This window comes from Dryobates pubescens, chromosome 30 (assembly GCF_014839835.1).
Source record: "Dryobates pubescens isolate bDryPub1 chromosome 30, bDryPub1.pri, whole genome shotgun sequence".
Classification (NCBI taxonomy): Eukaryota; Metazoa; Chordata; class Aves; order Piciformes; family Picidae; genus Dryobates; species Dryobates pubescens.
Genome location: NC_071641.1, coordinates 1,204,137 through 1,223,037, shown reverse-complemented (window position 1 = coordinate 1,223,037; position 18,901 = coordinate 1,204,137). Strand labels below are relative to the sequence as shown.

Here is an 18,901-nt window from a genome sequence, read left to right as displayed (position 1 = left end):
ATGCTCCCAAAGCATATTAACAAGTATAACTTCTGTTATATTGCAGAAATACTGCAGCAACCTTCTCTTACAGTTGCAAACTCACTAAGCTCCTGAATTTACTAGAGAAAATACAAAGCAAAATTACAATCTTTTGAATATAAAGTCTTATTTTGGAAAGATCCACCAGATGAATGAATACAGCACTTTCTATTCTACTCACACATACACATCACAAAGCTATAGAAGTATTTTATATAACTGTATATATGGGATGATGTAACACCTCTACTATGAGGATAGGCTGAGGGAGCTGGCGTTGTTCAGCCTAAACAAGAGAACACTCTGGGGGACCTCAGAGCTGCCTTCCAATACCTGAAGGGATCATACAACACGGCTGCAGAGGGACTTTAATAAGGGTGTCTAGCAATAGGACAAGGGTGAATAGTTTGAAGCTTAGGGAGGGAACATTTCGACTGCATCTTAGAAGTTCTTCAGTATGAGGGTGGTGGGACTCTGGAATAGGTTGCCCAAGGAGGTGGTGGATGACTCTTCCCTGGGGGTATTGAAGGCCAGATTATATGAGGCCTTGAGCAGCCGAGTGTAGTCGAGAGGCATCCCTGCCCATGGTGGAGAGGTTGGAGTAGATGGTCTCTAAGGTCCCTTCCAACCTAAGCCACTGTGTGATTCTAGGTTTCCATTTTTGCAAGAATATTTTTTAACTGAATAGTTTTGAGTTTGAAACTCCATTACACTGCTAACATGACACACCATGGCAATGCAGAATCTATTCTAGATACAATACTAGCAGATCCCCTGAAATTACTTGGGGTACATTGGATTAAGAATTCCTGAATTGGATTGAACATCTAACTGCACACTCAAAATGTACACCTGACAGCAGCAAAGAACAGACATTTAAAGCCTTCTTATCAGTTATCCCATGATGCATTTGTCCTAGTCTCCATTTTAACAATTTCTTTAGTTTTGAAATTGAAGATGTCACTGATGTGGGGAAATTACTGTTCCCTGAAGACAAAGGTCAACAGAATGTTAGCATCACATTAAAGTTTTTATGCAGCCCAAGTAAATTGGGTCTTAACAGGGAACTAGTTTGATAGAGTCAAGCCCAGGTTAAAAAGTTGCAATACTTCACTGCACCATCACTGTCCTTGTAGCATTGGGCAAGTTTAGGGTACTCTTAATGAGAACCTTTCTTTATTCCCCCAGCCATACTGATCTTACTGGACTGTAAGTGGTGCACATCTGTAGGAAAAGGCCCTTTTATAGAACTGAATTTGACAGAGCAGGGTTTAGTTTACTAGGAGTCATGCTACCTTTGCTTTACTCTTCATCCTTTCTCCCCCAGTTGATTTCGCAGAAAAAGGAACAATAATCAAATTCTATATTCCTGTATAGCTTGGGGTTAATTGCTTCATCGGCTAGGTGCCAATAGTGTTGCTTCTAAAATTAGTAATATGTAACAGGTAAATACTAAGGAAGAAAGCAGATTGTCATTTTAATTTAATTTGTTCAACATGAACTGGAACAAAAAAATCACATTATAGTCTGCAAAGGGCTAAGTTTATTAGAATGGCAGTCAAACGCTGAAAAATAGTGTCTGACTCCCAATTCCCACAGCAACTCATAGTTTCCTGTTTAATATACCATGTCCTGTTGGCCATCTATTGTAGAGTCTTTAAACTTTCTTGTTTCTTAGATAAGCTCTCTTACCACATATCCATTTATTCTAATGCATATGGTTTGCTGCTTATTAGTTTGTGTCATGTTCCCACTACTAGGAAAGGAAAAAAATATTCCACAAGACAAGCTCTTATTTTATCTTGCACTTGTCAAATATTAAGATTCTCCTAGTCTGTCAGACTTCTAAGCTTGTCTAATGTCTGTCATTTGTATCCAAAATTAATAAAGTCTATCCATGCTGTATGATTTTTTCAGTTGCTCTGATTCTGATTATACACAATAATTTGTAATTTAAATTCACACAAAAAAAAAAAGAAGAAGAAAAGTGCAGTGTAGCAATGTGTTTGCGTTGTCAGTTTTAAAAGCTTGGCCTTTATGACTCCAATACCAAAGCCCTGTTCTTTCCGCTCATTATAAAGTTCCAGTAATGCTTGGAGTGACCAATTACTTCTGGTAATTTGATTATGTACCCTCTTTCTTTTATTATTTATCCGTTTAACTGAGCATTGATCAGAACAAAGAGAGACAATTAAACACACTGCAATAAAGCCAGTATGAATAACAAGAGTAGGGACTGAAGTCTAACAAGCAGTAGTTAGGAAACACAGAGATAAGACTGAAATCCTGTCTTTAACTTCTTCTATTGTGTTTTGCTATGCCAAGGTTGCAAAGAAAAGGACATTATTTTTACATTCAGTAATTCAGAGAGCTGTATTTGCAGGGACAAAAGACTCTGTCATGGCCAGAGAAGTAACATTTGGCTCCTCACTTCCATCTTAATTCCTTGATTTCTCAGACGAGAAGGGATTATTTAACAGAAATTCATGGTTCAGTACAGAGTTACATATCAGCATACATGCATCTACCAATAGAGTCCAGGGCCCATTCTCAAAATGGACAGAAATGGATTGATGCACCAAAATGAACCACTGGTAGGACTGAAAAATAAATTAATTGAAAAAACCAACAAAAGCAGTCAGCAACCTTGCCTCCAGCTCCCACTTTCCTTTAATCGATGTCTGCAGGGACAACAGTAATGCTACAAATTGAAAAGAGTCTCTCACAACAGGTCTAAGCGAGGGTAAAACCTTTAAATACTTTGAAATATGATCATTACAGGTAATTTAGCATTTCTTCAAATGTAGATTTTCAACTTCATTCTAATTCCTGAAGAATACAAAAAGCTGGTAAAAATCTTCCTTAGAACAAAAGAAAACCATTAAGAGTCCTAAATGTATAACAGACAGAGATGAAAATGATAAATGGGTGTCATGAATACAAAATGAATGCTAAGAAAAACTCTGAGAGAATATCAGGCAGATATTCAAGGCAGAATAAGCTCTAAGGAACATCCCTATCACTCCTCCATCTTACTAAACAAGAGTATTACACACTTTGTCAATGGTTGCAATGTATTGCAAATCCATTCAAAACAGTCAGTGAATTTAAAGAGGTAGATATGAATTCCTGCCTGTTAACACCTGAAACTTGCCCACAGCCTCAATCAATCCAGAATTCAAGACTTCTGAAGCACAGGATGTTTTCACAACTCTGAGACCATATTTGGATTGCCTTGCTATAAATGAAGCATGAAAGATTCAACTTTATCATTTAGGATCTATGCCACTTCCCTTGACTGCATTCACAAGCCAAATTTGAAATGCACAGTCAAAACAAACTACAGAGGAACTGCACTTAAGATATTGTTCCTTGTGTACTATTATTTGAATAGAAAAGACATGAGAAAACATGTAACTAACACTAAGAAAATAGATTAATACAGGTATTAGCATGTAATTCATGCATAATCACAGAATGTCAGGGGTTGGAAGGGACCTGTAGAGACTACTGAGTCCAACCCCCCTGCCAAAGCAGGATCACCTAGGGCAGGCTGCACAGGAATGCTTCCAGGCAGGTTTTGAAAGTGTCCAGAGAAGGAGACTCCACAACCTCTCTGGGCAGCCTTTTCCAGGGCTCTGCCACCCTCACAATAAATAAGTGTCTCCTCATGTTGAGGCGGAACCTCCTGTGTTCTACCTTGTACCCACTTGTCCTGTTACTGGGCACCACTGAAAAGAGCCTGGCACCTTCTCCTTGACACCCACCCCTCAGGTATTTAGACATTGAAAAGATCCCCTCTCAGCCTCCTCCAGACTAAACAGCCCTAGGTCTCTCAGTCTTTCTTTACAGGAGAAGTCCCACAATCATCCTTTGTAGCCTCTGTTGGTCTGGTTCATCTTTGCCCAGATCTCCAGCATGTCCAGATCTCATAGGATGCTTCTCTACTATGACAGCAGTAATGATATTTTCTGCAATATGTTTTTACAATATTTCCAGAGCCAGCCCAAAAGATCAGAAGGACCTTTCATCATAAAAAGTGGATGTACTTCAGCTGAAAACATCCATGTTTGTTTGGGTTTTATCCCAGACACAGCAGCATCTATAACGTAACTCCACAGAACTCTGTGGGTTCTGGGATAAGCAATTGCAACCTGAGACAAAGACAAGATTTTAGAGTGAAATCAGTCTGAGGAAAAAAAACCCACCCACATACAAATACCACCTTAGCATCTTAAGTTCAGCCAAAGATTCCACCCACTATCACAAGTAAGGAAAGGCAACCATTAGGTATAAATAATTAAGCATTCCTCCTCAGCTGTTTTAAGTTGGTTAAGAGGAGACTCAGGATGATGTCACTATCAAATTTTCAACGGGGCAAAGGGAAGCCAAACCACAAAATACTTCTGATAGTAGCCTTAATTACAAAATACTCTAGAAGACTCCATCAGCTGTATTTTCAAGCCCACCCTGATGAGATACAGTCTAGTCTACCTATCCAATGTTGTTTTTCTGAGTGCCATAGCTGGAAATACATAATGAAGTCTTAGCATCTATTAAAAAAACCACAATGGATTTGAAGGAGTATCACAGAGCATGAGGTTAGTTACACTGATGAAGGCTACAGATATGTACCTTTCTCCTTCCTCAAAACAGAACAACAGATAGTGAAGCTCAGGATGTTGAATGTAGTAGAAGCTGGCTATCAGACCACACTGAAGAAGAGGGTTGGAAGGACAAAATTTCACCCTATTCCCTGTCACTAGCAATCTCTAAGTGACTCCTGCTTCAGGATCAAATGTACAAGAACTTAGTCATGTCCTCTTTCTCTCCTGTCTTCATAGCTACAAAATGGGTTACCTCAGCTTGTTCTTTTTAGGTGCTGACTAGGTATGGAGAAAGGACAGCATGAAGAGCATATGAGCCCACACATATAGCTCTCCTTCCAGTACCATTTGGCAGCTTCTGTCCTTATTTTTGGTGCCTCATAATATTGTTGCCGTGTATTCGGACTCTTGTGGAAGAATTAAGCATGATGTTTTGGATAAAGTCCATCCTTTTGCCAATGTTTTCCCCACTGAAGTTCTAATAAGAACATTTTGAATGACTGCACTGATCCTAAATGGTGTCAAAATCTTCCAAAAGTCTAGCAAGCTACAAAGAACAAATAATACAAATGCTGAAGAAAACAGTTGCGTTGTTAACATTCTGTTTACACAGCTGGGATCTTAGGAATTGTATCCATCTGTATATTTAATAAGCAAGGCAAATTAATGTGAAGAATTACCATTTCCTAAGTGAAGAAAACCCCAGTAAAATTAAAAGAAGGCTCCCTTCAATCTGTCTTCCTCTGCTCCATTCCAGATAGACATGCACGCCTCCCCCATAGCCATGAACCATGAAATAACTGGAGAGGATTCTTCACAGACAGATGTAATTTATAACAAAGACAGGAAAAGGCAACCCTAACTCAGAGCTTGCTGCCCTTCCTATAAAGTTCACCTCCTTACCAAGAAAAAGTAGAGAATAATTTGTTTGGTTTCAGTGCTCGACTCCTTTTTCTTTTATTGTGAAAAGTTTCCATTGTCCTTTTATGTTTTGATTATTGAGTAAGTTTAAAGACTTGCCAAATAGCCCTAGATTGTTAACAGACCACCACTATTTAACTTTGAATGCTTTAACAAAATAAAGACACGGTTCACATTAATATTCTATTCCCTCATTTTATTTATTATCTTTTCCTTGAAATTTAAACAATTTTCCCTAAGGTTTATTAAATGTAAGCCTAAGTAGCAATATAAGTTACCTCACATACCAACCACACATCCAATAAAACTCAGCTTTCTAATTAGTAATGCTGCATTCTGCTGAGCTTAGCATATTTATAGGAAATCAAAATAATGTTTTATGAATTAAATATTCAAATACATTAGATTCAATGCTCAGTAAAAATACTTTATGTTGCATCGTCTGACAAGCTGTAAAATTCAAGGTGAAATCAGGAAACGCAAACTTTCTGATGCATTTTAAAAAAGGACTTTAAAGGACTGTAAAACTTCTCTGTTATTTAGACCATGAATACATTTGTCCTCATAACACCAACTGAAAGGATAAACCAAACTTATAAAAATGCACATTGATTATAAATCACCAGAGCAAAGAAATGCTGTGCTGTTTATTTATATGAATAAGGTCAACACGTTATTCTTACCATACGGTCACAAGATGTATGAATTTGATACGTAAAATATTGACCCATGGGGATACATTCCCATGAAATATCACCTCACTTCTCCATTCCACAGATACTTTTACAAACACAATTTAATCTTCAAGATGATGAAAAGCTGCAGATAAAGGTAGGGGGTACAAGAATAGTTGTCCACTGTAGTATATGGATCTTTGCCTGCTAATTAACAAAAATTATGCTTGAAATTTTGCTCTGGCAAATGGAAGAATGGAAACGGTATAGTTAAACCTGAACTAACAAAATGTAAATAAACCAGAACCCTGACACTGGGCTGTCCATGGAGGTTGTTGATGCCTCCTCCCTGGGGGTGTTCAAGGTCAGGCTGGATGAGACCTTGAGCACTTCAGTCTAGTTGAGAGGAGTCCCTCCCCATGCCAAGGAAGTCGGAGTGGATAATCTCTAAGGTCCCTTCCAACCTCAGCCATTCTATGATTCCATGGTGACACAGAAGCGCCACAAAAATGATCAGGGGGTGGGAGCGCCTCTGCTACAAAGACAAGCTGAGGGAGCTGGGGTTGTTCAGCCTGGAAAAGAGGAGGCTCCAGGGCGACCTAACAGTGGCCTTCCAGTCTCTGACCTACAGAAGGATGGAAAGAAACTGTTTACAAAGGCCTGTAGTGATAGGACAAGTTGCAATGGCTTCAAACTAGAGAAGTGCAGATTTAGATTGGATGTTAGGAACAAGTTCCTTACCAGGAGGGTAGTGGAACACTGGAACAGGCTGCCCAGGGAGGTGTAGGAGCCCCATTCCTGTAGATACTCAAAGGGAGGCACAACAGGGCTTTGGGCAACCTAATCTAGTTGAGGATGCCCCTGCTTGCTGCAGAGAGGGTTGGACTGGATGACTTTTGAAGGTCCCTTCCAACCCAGATCATTCTATGATTCTATTCACAGTTCTTCACTAACTCCTTGATCCAACGTTTAACACTTAAAACAATGTTGTTCTGCAGTGTACATAATGCACTGGATTAATTCAAACAAAATGTGTCTGGTTTTTTTTCCAGATTCCCTTAAAATGCTGTTCTCTAAATTTCTCAAAAACTTAAGAGTTTCCAAAAATTACTTTCTACCAACATGCTAGCAGCAGCCTACCTGGTTCTCACCAGCTTACGTTCATAGTTTAACATGTTGACTGACCTAGAAATCTGCTTTCTAGATTCCTAGCAATATGCCTTGAAGACAGCACATCACAGATCCCAGAATCATTCTTCCAGCAGAGCCAGCTACACTGTGTGGTGCCAGGATGGAACTGAGATTGCCTTCAAGAGCACTGTTTTGGTGTGGGGGAGTTTAAATAGAGACATGTAAGAACACCAGTTCTGTTAAAAGTGTTTATTTAAAACTGGAATTGAATCAAATTGCAAAAAATTTGAGTCTTCTATGAAACAAAATTACTGAGCTTTGTTCAGCTCCAATTATTTTGGTTTATGCTGCTCACAGAAAAAAACTAAGAACTCCCAAAGGGCATCAACAGAGCAAGCTATTCAGGAAGAGAATCAAAGAATGGCTTTGGTAAGAAGGAACCTTAGACATGATCTACTCCAGGCTCACTGCCCTGGGCAGAGATGCCTCTCAACTAGACACAGTGGCTCAAGGTCTCATCCAACCTAGCCTTGAACATCCCCAGGGAGAACAGGAACATCCCACAACCTCCCTATTCCAGAGTCACACCACCTTCACACTGAAGAACTTCCTAAGATCCAGTCTAAACCTACACTCCCTCAGCTTAAAACCATTCCCCTTTGTCCTATCACTATACACCGTTATGAAAAGTCCCTTTCCAGCCTTCCTGTAGGATCGCTTCCGGTACTAGAAGGCAGCTATAAGATCCCCCTAGAGTATTCTCTAGGCTGAACAACCCCAGCTCCCTCAGCCTATCCTCACAGCAGAGGTGTTCCAGCCCTTGGATCATCTTTGTGGCCCTCCTCTGGACTCGCTCCAAGAGCTCTGTGACTGGAAAAGTAAAACAAAGCTCATATTCCAATCGTCTATCTTCAGGTCCTTTGTTTAACCACGTGAACGTTTTCCCAAGTCAATACCTATCTGCCAGCCCCACAGTCTTCCATAAAAATTTACGCATTGATTGATAAATATTTTTAAACGTGCTACAGCCTTCTGATATAGCACTTAGTCCTTTGGATCTTACAAATTCTGCTGAACAGCAGAACCATGCTGTCATTAATATAGTCTGCTGTTCCAGTCCTTGCTGACCTGCATTCCAGCAAATAAAGAAGCTGTTACTGCTGTTATCAGAACAATGTATGTTTACGCACACATTCAGACAGAAATCAAGCCACTTTCTAAATAAATAATCAAAAAAGTCAGAGAGCACATCTGTGTATATATTAATTCCTGCAGTTCCAGAAATGTTTTACTGCCCACACTTTCAGGTTTTTCCCCTCTCTCTTATTTAACATCATATAGTCAAAAAAACGTGATGCGTTGTAAACTGTATAACTGCAATAAAAAGTTATGAAGTTTCAAACCCTTTTTTCGCTCCAGCGTCTTTAGCTTCTCATCCTCCAGGGAGCTGAGCAATGTGACCCCCGTCATTTCTCAGTTTAACTCTGTATGTGAATAGGTTCATTGAAATAGAAGTTCCCAAGTGCTTAAAAAGAGGCACTTGTTTAAACACTGGCTGGGTCAGAACCATAGCGCTCAGCAGACTGAAGGCATAGCCTATGTCAGCTATTTGGCATTTTTCCTGCCTAAATTTTTACTTTCATGACTTAATGCATGTTATTGAATTAAAAAGCAGGTTTGTTTTGTCTTTGATGGTTTCTAAGAAAATAATTTTTAAAACATTTTTTCAATCATTCTCTAAAGCAAGATTTGTAAAAGTACTCAGCACTGGCTTATGGATTCCACTAACTCTCTAGAGTTCTTACTGGCTTTCAGGGCTGCACAGTTCTGCTACCAAGATTGCTATGGAAGACCATCAGCATGTGGCTGACATAGAAACTTAACTGTTAAAGACAGTTTATCTCCACTACTGGCAACTGAGTATAACCAAAGACAATCTTTGAAAAACAAGGGTGGTTTCTATTGTGCAAAATATGCTTAAACTATTTCAAGTAATACTGCATACAATTCCAATAAACTTCACTTTTCATTCAGATTAATCACAAGGCCTTTGAGATCTCTCTGGTTATAGACATAGCAAGCTTCAAGATCAAAAGACTGAGTATCAGCCATTTCTGTCACAAACCCCACTGGCTCTCCAGCTACTTACTTCAGTAACCTGGTCTTGGGGACTACACAGTTTTGTAATGGACATCAAAAATGACCCCTCAGACATCAAAAGACTTAGTACTGGTTTCCTAGTTTTAAACATTTGTAACTAAAATAACGAGGCTACTCCTGAGCTGTAGATTTGATCTTCCTAACAGGAAAAGTTTGAGGAACAATGTTTTGAAGGAAAAAATAAATAAGGGCATGGAAATTAAATAAAAATGGTATATAACACGACATCAGTTTATCAAGAATACATGATGCCAGGCTAATGTCACAGTTTCTTTCATAAAATAACCAATTTCCTAGACAAAAGAAATGTGAGAGACGTGGTCAATTCATGAGAGGGCAGGAATATCACACAGATAGGATTGAATAACCTTGAAGACTATTCCTCTTGTATTCAATGACAAATTGTGAGGTGATATTGTAGGGACATAATTTTTTTTAAAACCTGCTGTGCACTGGGAGTACCTTAGCTGGAAAATACAGTAATAAAGATGAACCAGAACAGCAGACCTATGATGAGACTGCCACATGGTACAAGCATAAAATGTGATTCTAGGGCCTCTCATGAAGGCTATTCCCCAGCAGAGAGAAAAGAAACCACTACTGATATTGTCGAAGGTCTTCCTTTTATCTCAGCAACAATATTATGTCAGCTTGGTCACTTAAGTTCAAACAAAACTGATTTAAAGTGGAACAATTACAGAGAAAGGCCAAGAGGATGACTGGAGGCCGGTCCGTATGTAAGAGTGCATATATCAAAAACCTGCCTTAAAAGCAAAGATTAGAGAAGGCTGAGCTATCTAGCTTAGCTAAATGAAGGCTGACAATAAGATTGCTGTCTCTTTATACATCAGAAAAATAAACACTGGGGATGAACAAGAACTAAAGGTCAATACCGGCACAAATCGGCGCAAGGACAAATGCACACAAGCTTGTCATGAATAAGACTAGAAATTTGGAGTTTTCTAACCATTGCAGAAACCAGGCACCAGTCTTCTAAATGGAAGATAAGAGATGAAGAAAGTTAACTTTCAAAGCTGGAGTTTGACAAGTTTCTGAAGAGGATTATGTATGTTTTCCTACAAGAAAGTGGGACTAGAGCTGACAATTGAAGAAGGCACTTCCAGTTCTATGCTCTTGTATCTTTCAAAGTAGTCTTGATGTCTTTGCTACGGTGATATTTACAAAACAAAGCTATAACAAAAATTATCTCAGTGGTTTCTAAGTATTACAAATACCTGAAACCTCCAGGCTTTGAAAGGCATGCACTCCATTATCTGGGGAATGAGTCTCTCTAGTGTGAACTGATAGGCTTATGGAAATGTTCTGGTTTTGTATATCTTGAAAATGCAGTTCTCAAGAAATTACTGAGCAAATCTGTTTAAACTATGACTGATTAACTGATCTAAATAGGCAACCCCCATTACACTTAGCCTGGAGAAGAGGAGGCTCAGGGGAGATCTTATTGCCATCTACAACTACCTGAAGGGAGGTTGTAGCCAGGTGAGGGTTGGTCTCTTCTCCTAGGCAACCAGCACCAGAACAAGAGGACACAGTCTCAGGCTGTGCCAGGGGAAGTTCGGGCTGGAGGTGAGGAAGAAGTTCTTCACAGAAAGAGTGATTGGCCATTGGAATGTGCTGCCTGGGGAGGTGGTGGAGTCACCATCACTGGAAGTGTTTAGGAAGGGACTGGATGGGGTGCTCGGTGCCATGGTTTAGTTGATTAGATGGTGTTGGATGATAGGTTGGACTCGATGATCTCAAAGGTCTTTTCCAACCTGGTTAATTCTATTCTATTCTGTTCTATTCTGGATTACATGTCAAAGTTCCAGACTTCAGGACTTTTGCCATCAGACAAAAAGCTTTATTAGCTTTCAAACAGTATATTCTTCCTATCCACCCCCTTAAATTCAAACACAGAAGGTATTTTGTTCAAATTTTCAAAAAACCCAACCCACAATTGGATAAAGACCAGACATAATCCGAAGGCTTACTGTTTCAGAAAGTACGGAGTACATGGAAAGAAGGCATTATTGGAAACTCTGCTGGAACTCCGAGTACAGAGGATGATATCTAGTGACTGCTATAATATTGAATCTGCACTGCCATTAAACTTAATCTTCGATATTTTTATTGCAACCTGACCCACTGTGACATCTCTAAAGAAAATTACATTGTACACTACTATTTCAAGAGTCAAACTTAGCTAGTCATCTGGGCCATAAAATAGCAGATTACTCCATCAGGCTGGCTAAAGCAACTAGGAATAAAACTAGATTTACCAACCACATTATTTTTATTAGGAAATGTTTCAAAGCAGACATAATCCCAAAAGACCTTAGCCTCATTCCATCCAAAAATACACAACAGAGAGCAGCAAAAACACAAACTGCAGTATAAGGTACAATTTGTAAGAGTGAGGAAAAAAAATACAAGATGTGCTGTAATATATCATTCTATCAAAGCAAAATAAGTTAACTGAACACAGAAAGAGAAAAGAATAAAAACTTCTATACAATTCATGTATTAACAATTTAAACCTCTGTTATAAGATCTGACATGTGTTAATAGGAATTGCTCCACTGAATCCCTGCACATCAAGATTTAGTCTGAACTCCTTTAGCTTTCTTTGAAATTGCAGGCTAATATAGGTGTACTAAATCACAGCTAGAGAGGAAAACCTCCAGAACAGGCAAAAGGGAAAAATGGTACCTTTAACAAGATTCCTGAAGAAATCTGGCGAGTTAGTACTACATGCATTTTAGTTTGGATCATAGCCAAAGAACAGCCAAAGCACTGCTCCTTCCATAATCATTCTAAATGTGGAGAATTACTCATAATAGCAACAGGAAAAAAAGCAAAGAATTTACTTGGCACTCTTAACACTTCTCAGTAATTCCCTGTACCATCATGTTTTCTAACAGGTATTCATGCATACATAATATGTAGGTCTTTGTAGACCTGGAATGAAGGAAGAAATAAGGGACTCGATAGCTGGAAAGGCAAGTTTTAAATTTTAAATACTGCCAAAGTAGGTTAGATGCAAGATCTGTGTTTTATCAGCTAACCAAGCATTCGTGTCTTTCAGTTCATTCTTCCTTTCTTTTTTCTCCTAGGTAATATGATCACCTCAGGCAGTTTAGTTTAAAAGCTTTAGCCAGTGTAAAAATATATTTAAATTAGCCAGGCATTTGTTACTTTTAAAAAACTTAAATACTGGCTGCATGTTACAAAGGTGGTTCTATTATGCTAGCTGCATGAAACACAGAGTATTAATCAGACTATGAAGCTCCACTAATTAAGTGCCACATTGAAGCAACTTACATTTTGTTAAGTGGCATGGCCACAGATATTGTATGCATAATCTGAGTTTTGAGTCATTTCCCTTTTCTTGTCTGATTTTATTCTACACAGGAAATAACAGGGTCATTTGGAAATAACTGCAGTGAAAGATCAAAAAGGAAACCTGATTGAGAACACTGTATAACTGCCTGTGCCACAGAAAAAACTACAATTCAAGGAGTTTACATTTCATTGCTCGAAGATTTCTCTGGAAAACACATACTGTGTTTTTTTCTAAAAGGATATCCATTACAACACTAAGTACTGCTTTTATTTGTTGGAGCTGCACTTCTTGTAAAGAAGTAGGTCTTCTCATTGGATTACTGGGCTGTTATTCAGGAGGTAATAGTTTCGGCACGCGTGGAGCACAAATTTACTCACTGAGCTAATGCAAGCCATTTCAGCTGAAGCAAGTCGTTCCACTGATGTGTCTCAAAGCCTTCATTTGCAAAAAGAGATAATTCTCTAAATAAGCTTTTACAACACCATGGGTCTCATTATTTGGGCAAATCTGACCATTATAATTTACAGTCTCCCATGCCAAAAGAACAAACTTTTATTGCTCGAGCTAAAGGAAAACTTTTTAGACACTAGCAGCTCTCAGCTTAGAGTAAGGATTACATTGAGCTGCAAGCTTTGGTGTATCTACACAGGCTCTTTTGTTTTTTCTTGGTAAGACATTGATATACATAGCAAGAAAGCAGTCAAGCAGTCAGCCTTTGAGCACTCAGACTTCCCAGGTGATCTCCCGCACCCTTCCCTTCTCTACACAGATACACTGCGGAGTACGTTATCCAAGTGCGCTCCTGCTACAGCCATACACACCAAACCACATCAGCTCCACTAACTTCTCAGACTGCAAATACAGAAGGTAATGCTCTCCTTTATAGATAAGCATTTCTAAATGTAACAAATTTGCAGCAAAAGAACTTGAAGTTTATGTTGAGTTCACCTCTCATCACATTTTAACACATAAAGCAAGAGCAAATAATGCCATAAATTTCTATGTATAGCTTCAATGCCTTAAAGTGTTACTTATTGAAGAACAATGTATCACCCTATCAAAATAAACTCTACAGGAATATAAGTATTGATTTTCTTGGGCATTGCAGTGTGGCTGGAAAAATTAAAGACTCTGACGTGGAGCTCAGAATACAAAATAGATGGAGCAAACTGAACTGGTACATAGGTAAGAAATGGCTGTAAAAGAGTTACAGCTAAAAATTGTCACAAAGGTCTTTGTGACAGTAACAACTGTAGATTACCTTCTTCCTCTGATGGATCATCACCAAAGTAACGCACAGAAGCACATTTCTGCCATTCCCTAGTGGAGGTGGTGCCTTCAGCAGAGGTGGTATCCCTTAGCATATAGATCACGTAGAGCAACCACTCTCCTGTTGCTGTTACAGTGTACACTGACCTCAGCCATGCAGAAATGCATTATAAGAAAATATAAAGACATATCTTTTAAGCTAGTCTACAACTGATAAGATAGATTACCCAAACTGACACTAGAAATTACTTAATCAAAGCATCATTAAAAATACCAAACAACTAATTACAAAGTACTAACCAGCCATTGATATGATTAGCTAGTATAAAATCTAAACCTAACACAGTACCACAGAAGTCCTGCTCTATTTAGGGAATGACAGTTTTGTCACTGATTTCATCACAGCTGGAATTTCAGCTCGCCTTACAAATGGTAAGAATAATTTCCAAATGCCTGCATCAATGCTGGGAAAAGTCCTTTTTTAATGATATGGCTATTTAGAGGCAACACAGAAAGAAATTATCCCACATCATTTACAGAGACAAACCACCACCTGAAAATGTAACAAAAATTTTCCAGTGCATTAATTTTAACTTCACTGTGTACTGATAAGCTAAAACATAGGTGCCATCAAAAATATTTCAATACTGTGCCTCTCTGAGCAACCAGTTGTCTCCTAATATAAATTGTAAATGTAAATCCTTTTCAATGTATTGCAACATATATCCTCAAAATGCAGTCAGGCTAAAGGAAGATTCATTTGATGAACTGAATCTGTTCATTTGATTAAGGGCCATATCCTGCATCAATGCATTTTCTTATGCTTTTTTTCACACGCAGGTTAGAATACAAGACAAAGTTTACAGTCAAGCCAATTCACCACTATTAACTGAATACTTTCAGAATGCTGAATTTCTATCTAGCTTGTTTCTTTCTAGGCAAACTCCTGGCCAAGCTGTCAGCCCGTGGCTTGGACAGCAGCACTCTGCACTGGGTTAGGAACTGGCTGGAGGGCCAAGCCCAGAGAGTGGTGGTGAATGGTGCCACATCCAGCTGGCAGCCAATCACTAGTGGTGTCCCCCAGGAATCAGTGCTGGGCCCCACCTTGTTCAATATCTTTACTGATGATTTGGATGAGGGCATTGAGTCCATCATCAGTAAATCTGCAGATGACATCAGCTGGAGGCTGATCTGTTAAGAGGCTAGGAGAGCTCTGCAGAGGGACCTTGTCAGGCTGGACAGATGGGCAGAGGCCAAGGACACGAGATTTAACACATCCAAGTGACAGGTTCTACACATTGGCCACAACAACCCCCATGCAGTGCTGCAGGCTGGGGTCAGAGTGGCTGGAGAGCGGCCAGGCAGAAAGGGATCTGGGGGTACTGGTTGATAGCAGGCTGAACATGAGGCTGTAGTGTGCCCAGGTGGCCAAGAAGCCCAATGGCATCCTGGCCTGTATCAGGAACAGTGTGGCCAGCAGGAGCAGGAAGGTCATTGTGCCCCTGTACTCAGCACTGGTTAGGCCACACTACTCTATTCTATTCTATTCTAATTAAGTGTTGGTGACTACAGCAGAAACAAACCCCTGTACATACATAAATATTAGGACTGTGGTCAGACTTGGCTTGGTATGCAACCTTTTCCAATTTTGATTGCTGATTTTAAAATAGAGTCAGGCTCATGCATTACTAATTCAAACTGCATGCATCAATATACACAAAAGTATTCCTGATTTAACACAACTAACATCTTAACCAAGCATTGCGTTTACACTTTTTTGAAATCCAAAATAAATCTTGAATATGTGGATCAAAACATCTAACTTGTATTCTTTAATCAGCCATTTTATGTTAGTAATGCAGTAACATTGACATGAAGTTGCTTTGAGCAATATAAAACATATGCCACGGTGCATTCATTAAATAATTCTGCATAATGAGTTCCATCTATATAAATTACTTACCTCATTACTCATCACAAGTTCTTCTCTATGGCTGTGGAAGAGATATTCATATAGTTTATAGTGTTTAAATAAGCTGGAAAACAAGAGAATACAGTACTATAACAGCTGTAAATCTTAGGAAAAGTAACAATATTAAAAGTTCTGATCATTTAAGCATGGTAATACTACACACTTTAAAAAGTAATGGCTGTTGAATTCAGATACAAAGTGCAGAGCATTTAATTTACAGCATTTACTATCAGGTGACCATGGAAAACACAATATGATACTTAAAAATACATTCACTTTGTGCTTATGAAATTGAACTCTGAGAAGAGAAAGTTCTACTCTGAAAAAAGTAATTCCTTAAACACTAATAGAATACTTATGCCTTTAATATCAGGGGCACTGGATAAGAAGGAAACAAAACCAAATCAGCTACCAGAATTTTGGATGGGCTGCCAGTGCAGGGAGCAAATTTGATCTTGGAACACCAAAACAATAAAGAATGGAAGCATGTATCCTCTCAAGGTCATATTGCAAAAACCAGCATAGTATTTTCTCTAAGCAAACTAAAAGCAAGATTGACACACCTGAGGTTTGTGTATCACAACAAAAATAATGTTAGAGTTTCTCAATGGTACAGAGTATTTATCTTCCTTATAACATACATGGCTTCCTTTTCCCATGTTTTAAATAGTTTTCCTTGCTCCCTTTCCTAATGATCAATGATATAGCATTTGTTTAATCAAAACTTTGGTTCGTCACAGTCCATCTGTTACAATTTGTTGCTCTTTTTAAATCACGATGAAGAACTTCTGGCTTCTGTTGTGTCATTTTGACTTACAATTTAAAACACAGCTCATAGCAAGTTCAGGCTGAAGAATGATTTCAGGAGTTTAGTGCCCTCTTGCCAGATGTGCCTGTGAAAGATACAGCTATATTTGCAGGGAACACCTGTAAGTGGTTCCTGTGCTTTCCAGCTAGGACTGGACACAGGCTCCTTTCTTAAGAGAGCCATCAACTGGAACAGCAAAGCCTCTTTGCTTGGCACTTGCAAGGTCACATCTAGAATAATGACACCTGCTGCGAGGACAGCTTTGGACTAGACAGCCTCCAGAAGCTCCTTTCAACCTCAGTTTTCCTATGGGTCTATGAAGTAACTACTACCTCCAAGACATGCAATTCCCTAGCTCACACTAGTACTATGAAAGCATGTTTATGATACCTGTGGCGGGCCACACAAGCCAGAACAGGCTGCTCTTGGACATGTGGTGCTCCTCAAGGCTCTCAGAGAGCCAGCCCCCCCAGGTGCCACCCTGTCTGGCTGCCCCATGGTGCTGAGGCTTTTCTCCTGCCTCACATCCTGGCATGGCCATCACAAGAGCTTGACCATCCAGCCATGTGCAAAGTGAGAGGCTGCCGTGGCAGTAGACAGGTGTCTGAAATACAGACCTGGCTCTGACAGGTAACAGGGAAGCCAGATGTGAGAGTCAATGCTTCATACACCCCATTTTATTTGATGTCCTGCCCTGAATCACTATCAGTATTTATATGCTGCCACAGTACCAGAGGTTCCACAAAATACTGCAGACCGGGGATGATTTGCTCTGATTCTAGAAGTGCTGAAGTGCCAGCTTATACAGAACGGTAGTTCTTCCAGCCCATGAAAGCAGCTTAGAACTAGGAGAATAAAGTGGTGGCAGAGCCTGTCTCTGTTATGAGTACATCTTTTGGCAGATAGTCAAATGCAGCTGTAGAACTTTCTTATCCAAATGGGCACAAATGTTCTTGCACATATATAGAGAAGCATTTCCTAATTTGGTGAGAAGTACTATGGCAGACTCATTGAGCATTTGGTGCTTTAAGTGCCATAAACAAGTTTTATCCTAGTCACATTTGATTCAACTATCATTATTTAAAAACCAAATTTGTTTACCAACTTGTGCAAGAAATCTGGCTACCATGAACTACAAGTTTCTCTCCCCCAAACCCAAAGCACATAGCCAATTAATTGAGATACTTGCCATTTCATTTGCAATGCATTTTTACTGCAGTGCTTCATCAAAGAATTCCTGCCATGTTTCAGTGGAGATATAGGAATTATGTTTAAGAAGACTTCAGGAATTAATCTGGGAATGACTCCCATGACTTTATGAAAACACACTTGTCCTCTCACATACACACCTATTATGTGGTAAAATTCTAAGAGAGATTATTTGAAAAAGACAAAACTATTTTATGAATATCACAGACACACAAGATATACATCTTCCAAATTGCACTGGCAGGACATAGCATTTGAAATTTTTGCTTTTATTTATTCCAGTGCTTTGGAAAGGAGACAGATTTACAACATCTGAAAATCACTTTCTTCCCCTTGTCCTCTAAATGTGTTATGCTGTTCTTTACAGACTACGTTACAGGTACAGATAATCCATAATATTCCCCAAAATATAACTCATTACTTTTGGCATTTTAAATTTATTTATTTATTTCTCCAGCAGTCCTGCAGAAAACAACTTGATGGTGCTGGCGGATGAGAATCTGGACATGACCAACACCACGCACTTGCAGCTGAGGCCAGCGGTAACCTGGGCTGCATCAAAAGAAGAGTGGCCACTTTACCCTGATTTGGTGAGACCTCACCTGGAGTAGAGACCAGCTCTGGAGCCCTCAACACACAAAGAACATAGATCTGACGGAGCAGGTCCAGAAGAGAGCTACAAAGATGACTGTTGGGCTGGAACACCTCTCCTATGAGGACAGGCCGAGGGAAATGGTTTTTTTTTCAGCCTGGAGAAGAGAATGGTCTGGGAAGACCTACTAGCAA

The 18,901-nt window shown here is 39.3% G+C and overlaps 1 protein-coding gene across 1 annotated transcript in view; it reads right to left on the bottom strand.

The window, feature by feature from the left end:
• CABCOCO1 (ciliary associated calcium binding coiled-coil 1) overlaps positions 1 to 18,901 on the bottom strand; it is a 52,580-nt gene that overhangs the window by 21,142 nt on the left and 12,537 nt on the right. Inside the window, exon 5 of the mRNA XM_054174603.1 lies at positions 16,090 to 16,162. Coding sequence (XP_054030578.1) covers positions 16,090 to 16,162 — 73 coding nt within the window. The remainder of the gene's footprint in view (positions 1 to 16,089; positions 16,163 to 18,901) is intronic.